At 44.2% G+C, this 4,942-nt stretch overlaps 1 protein-coding gene across 1 annotated transcript; it reads left to right on the plus strand.

Annotated features, from left to right (window-relative positions):
* The first annotated feature begins 182 nt into the window (after positions 1-182).
* On the plus strand, positions 183-3,879 carry LOC132192064 (protein SCARECROW). Its single transcript, XM_059607259.1, has 2 exons — positions 183-2,840; positions 3,317-3,879. Exons 1-2 carry the CDS (start codon positions 835-837, stop codon positions 3,771-3,773), a joined length of 2,463 nt encoding a protein of 820 aa, XP_059463242.1. The 5' UTR covers positions 183-834; the 3' UTR covers positions 3,774-3,879.
* Positions 3,880-4,942: the final 1,063 nt, after the last annotated feature.

Raw genomic sequence — 4,942 nt, forward strand, 5'->3', positions numbered from 1 at the left:
CTAATAGGGGCAGCACTGCTGCTAATCCTGTGGCCTAAATTACAAGTCTATTGGCGTATGCGTGTTTAGACTTTAGTGCCAGTGGTGATTTGATTGAACATAACAGTTTATTTTTATTTTTTGACGATAAGATTGGGATCGGCCATTCATTAACGCTGGAGCCGAGATTTCTTACTAGTCATTCCAAGTCACTGCAAAGACGTCAAACACTCTACGACGACGCAGAGACCTACGTGCCCATTTTTTTTTTTCTAAATCTCCCACAGAACTTGCTTTACTGGTTTGCTTCTTTCTCTATCGTATTATACAGTTGCATCACTTGCAACCCAACAACAACATCAATCAACGTGCACCATTTGATTATTTCCTATCTTATATGCCTTTGCCAGGGACAATAAATTCCTCCGCACAAGGACGCATAGCTAACTGCCATCACCACCACCGCCACACCAGCCTCGCCCTCCCCACCCACCCCCTACCTTTTTCTTCTCGGTTATGAGAAAACAGAAGCATCCAAAAGGCAAGGCTTCGGCGTTCCTGTATTATTATTAATTAAAAAGAAAGAAACGACATAGGAGGTCGTGTTGGGTTGAAAGTTGAGAGAGAGAGAGAGAGAGAGAGAGCAGAATCCCGAAGCGGCTGTCTCAATCCTCACACCGTTATCTGCTTGGATGCCCTTCTTCTCATATCAGGCAACACTAATGCTTTCTTTCATATTATTGTTAGCGAATCTTGTATCCCTCCTTATGAGGAATAGCATACACCAAAGCCTCTGTCTTTCGCCGGGAAAACACCAGAACCCCTATTTCTTCCTTCAGCCGCCCGTAAGTCTCCATGGCTGCTTGTGCTATGCTTGATGCTGGTGTCAGTGGCAATCATAGCAACGAAAATACAGAGAGTAGTAATATCATTACCAGCGGTGGAAGCCCCTTGACGAGTGCATCCAACAACAACAATATTAATATCACCGGCACCTGCGAGAAACAACCTCAGCAACCCCTGTCCAACGGAAAAATGCTGAGAAAGAGGATGGCCTCTGAGATTGATATGGAAGTTCAGACCTTCACCACAAACACCAGCATGAATGATTATATAAGGTTTTCCCGCCGAAGTATTGGCACAACCCCCAATGCCTCGTCGATGAGTCGCAGCTCTTTTCCAGCGGTGGCAGCTGGTAATAATTATGTTGCTTCCGGAGATAACTTCCCCAAACCAAATCCAAAACAGACCAACTACTCCACTTCGCTACCTTCTTCCACGACGTTGACCAACATGACGTCAGGCGGGGGCTCTTGTGGGTTTTTATCTTGTGTTACTCCAGCAAACTTAAGTCATGATCATAGCGACGAAGCCCTCTCGCTTCATCATCATCATCATAATCATCACCAAGGTCCTGCTCAACCCCAAAGCCAGACCCCTGCTGTTTGTGGGTTCTCGGGCCTGCCCTTGTTTCCTTCCGAAAGATATCGAAACAACAATACTAATAGCAGCAGAACCGTTCCCAATCCGGGTGGTGCTGTTGCTGTTAGTCCTTCGATGGAAGACAGCTCAGCCACGGCGTGGATCGACGGCATCATAAAGGATCTAATCCACAGCTCCAACAACGTGTCCGTTCCACAGCTCATCCAGAACGTGAAGGAGATCATCTACCCTTGCAATCCCAACCTTGCCGCCCTCCTCGAGTACAGGCTCCGCTCCCTGACGTCAGCCGACCCTATCCCGAACTATCCGGAGAGGAGAAGGGCGGTGGTGCAGCAGCAGCAGCATCATCATCAAGGCCAGTTGCAAGGATCTTCAGAGCGGATTAAGCTCAATCTATTGGACTCTGGCCTTCCTAATTTCTCCTCTACCGAACCCATGAATCAATTGTACTTGCACTGGGGAATTACACCACTGCCTAGCGCTTCCCCTAACCCAATCCTCGAAGATCATCATCATCAGCAGCAGCAGCAGCAGCCGTCAAGCGCTTCTTCCCTTCTCTCATTGAATCAACTGCATCAGGTGCAGGAGCAACGACAACAAGAACAGGAAAACTCTTCCCCTGCAGAGACTGCAGCGCCAGCAGTGACGTCAGCGACATCAGCGACTACTACTAGTACTAGTACTAGTAACAGTGTCGCAATCCTTACGAGGGAGAAGAAGGAAGAGATGCGGCAGCAGAAGAGAGACGAAGAAGGCTTACACCTTCTGACCTTGCTCCTTCAATGCGCCGAAGCTGTCTCGGCCGATAATTTTGAGGAAGCAAACAAGATGCTACACGAGATTTCCGAACTGTCGACGCCCTTTGGAACGGCCGCGCAGCGGGTGGCAGCATACTTCTCCGAGGCAATGTCCGCAAGGCTGGTGAGCTCGTGCCTGGGAATATACGCGGCGTTGCCCCATAGCCATAGCTATAGCCACAAGATGGCTTCGGCTTTCCAGGTGTTCAACGGCATCAGCCCCCTAGTGAAGTTCTCGCATTTCACGGCCAATCAGGCCATACAGGAAGCGTTTGAGAGGGAGGAGAGGGTTCACATCATAGATCTGGACATCATGCAAGGTCTCCAGTGGCCTGGTCTCTTTCACATCCTGGCTTCTAGACCTGGGGGACCTCCTTATGTGCGCCTCACCGGCCTAGGAACCTCCATGGACGCTCTAGAGGCGACGGGCAAGCGCTTGTCTGATTTCGCCGACAAATTGGGGCTTCCCTTTGAGTTCATTCCTGTGGCCGACAAAGTCGGGAATTTGGACCCGGAGAACCTCAATGTCAGCAAGAGGGAGGCCCTAGCCGTCCACTGGTTGCAACATTCCCTTTATGATGTCACCGGTTCCGACACCAATACACTGTGGCTTTTGCAGAGGTATCACAGTCAACATAAACTTACGTGTTCTATTTACTTTTTAATTAAACACATGATTCCCGGATTTTTTTAGACTTTTAGTAGTATCATTGTCACTGTTGTTATAATTCCTTCTTGTTTGTATTGCTGTTACATTCTTTTTTAGCGACTATGCATATATTTTAGTTTTGAATTATAAAAACGAATTGATTAAGGTTAGTTAATTATGATGTTATTTTGCAAGAATATTTAAAGAGCGAACATATCTCTGTCTGGGAGAGTTATTCTTGAAATCAGTAATGAAGTATATGGTTTTCTTCTGATTCCCCCCTAGTAATGAAGTATATGGTTTTCTTCTGATTTCAGTTTTTCCTATTTCGAATTTAAAGAAGACTTTGTTTTATGATTGATTGAATATATTTGGCAGTTTTATTTTTTGCTGAGGCTAGCTGCTAATTAACCTACTCCGGTGGATGGGAAATTTCATTATGTATCAGGTTGGCACCAAAAGTGGTGACGGTGGTAGAGCAGGACCTGAGCCACGCAGGTTCCTTCTTGGGAAGGTTCGTGGAGGCAATACACTACTACTCGGCACTGTTCGATTCGCTAGGGGCAAGCTACGGGGAGGAAAGCGAGGAGAGGCATGTGGTAGAGCAGCAGCTGCTATCGAGAGAGATCCGGAACGTGCTGGCGGTAGGGGGGCCCTCGAGGAGTGGGGAGGTGAAGTTCCACAACTGGAGGGAGAAGCTCCAGCAGTGTGGGTTCAAGGGCATCTCTTTGGCTGGAAATGCCGCAACCCAGGCTACCCTGCTCCTCGGCATGTTCCCTTCTGACGGTTACACCCTGATCGAGGACAATGGCGCCCTCAAGCTTGGTTGGAAAGACCTTTGCTTGCTCACTGCTTCGGCCTGGAGGCCCCCTTTTCCTGCTCCTACATCTACCCATTACTATTGAGTATCCATTCCCACTACATACTCTGTTCTCGTCGATCCGCACTTTATTTGTTCCGTCCAATATGATGCAGTTAACTAGCTAATCTCCCTCAGTGATTTAATGATTATCATCTATAATTGTTGCGTCTTACTCAATTATACGGGCAGCTCATATCACCTTCATTACAGTACTAGGGATTTTGCGAGAATTTCCTGTTTCAAGTTAATCTTCGTCTTTGGAGTAATGCTAAAACAAACCCCATGTCCTCCACGTGGCCTCTAAAATTGATGTGGTTTTTAAATGTATTATAAGATCAAAATTTAATAGTAATCTATCATAAATTCAATAATAATTTTAAGAGTCGTATCAATTTTAATAAGACACAAGAAAGTGGTCTTCTTTTTAGCATAAATCTTTGATAATCAAGCGAAATTTTAGACGTAGTGAAGGATGAAGATCCCTTATAATTTTTAGAAAATTGTATAGATTCTTAAATAACGAAATTTACGCCGTTTCTAGGCATTGAAACCCTTAAAAAATGTTACTTATAAAAAATGTGGCATGTTAGAATTGAGAATTGAGTATATTTTCATCAGGTTTTTGTTCTTTATGTTGTAAAAAAGTTTTTAGCAAAAGATTATTATTATTATTATTTTTGTTTTTGAATAAAAAACGTCTTTGCAAAAGTGAAGAAGCATTTTGAAAAGAAAATTATATCTGGCTGCCTTGATAAAGTGCAACATTTTTAATTGGTGGCATTTTCCAAGCGGTTCAATACTTAATTATGACTTAAATTTCATAATTTGAGAATTCCTAATCCATAAAAATGAGAAATGAAATAATTTTTTTTTTTCATTTTTTTTAACAAACTTTGCATAAACCAAGAGAAAGTAGGAATGTAGTCCGAGAAAATTCTTACCATAGCCCAATATGCCACATGATGGGCACAGAAATTTGCACTTCTATTTACTTTCTTAGCCTCCCAAGTGGGAGAAGTTGGAAGTTGGAAGTAGAAGAAAAAAAAAATTAGAAATTACATTCTCAATTTGCCAATCCAGGGAGAAAGAGGGATGTTGCAAAGTTGAGATAACTAATAAGGAGTCTCCCTCAATAGAAAAGTTCTTGAGCTTTAGAGAGACTGTTAGGGAGGCTGCAAGGAGAGCAGCAAGAGCTTCACCAAAGTTAGGATC

The sequence above is a fragment of the Corylus avellana genome, chromosome ca9 (genome assembly GCF_901000735.1).
Source record: "Corylus avellana chromosome ca9, CavTom2PMs-1.0".
In the NCBI taxonomy this organism is placed as follows: Eukaryota; Viridiplantae; Streptophyta; class Magnoliopsida; order Fagales; family Betulaceae; genus Corylus; species Corylus avellana.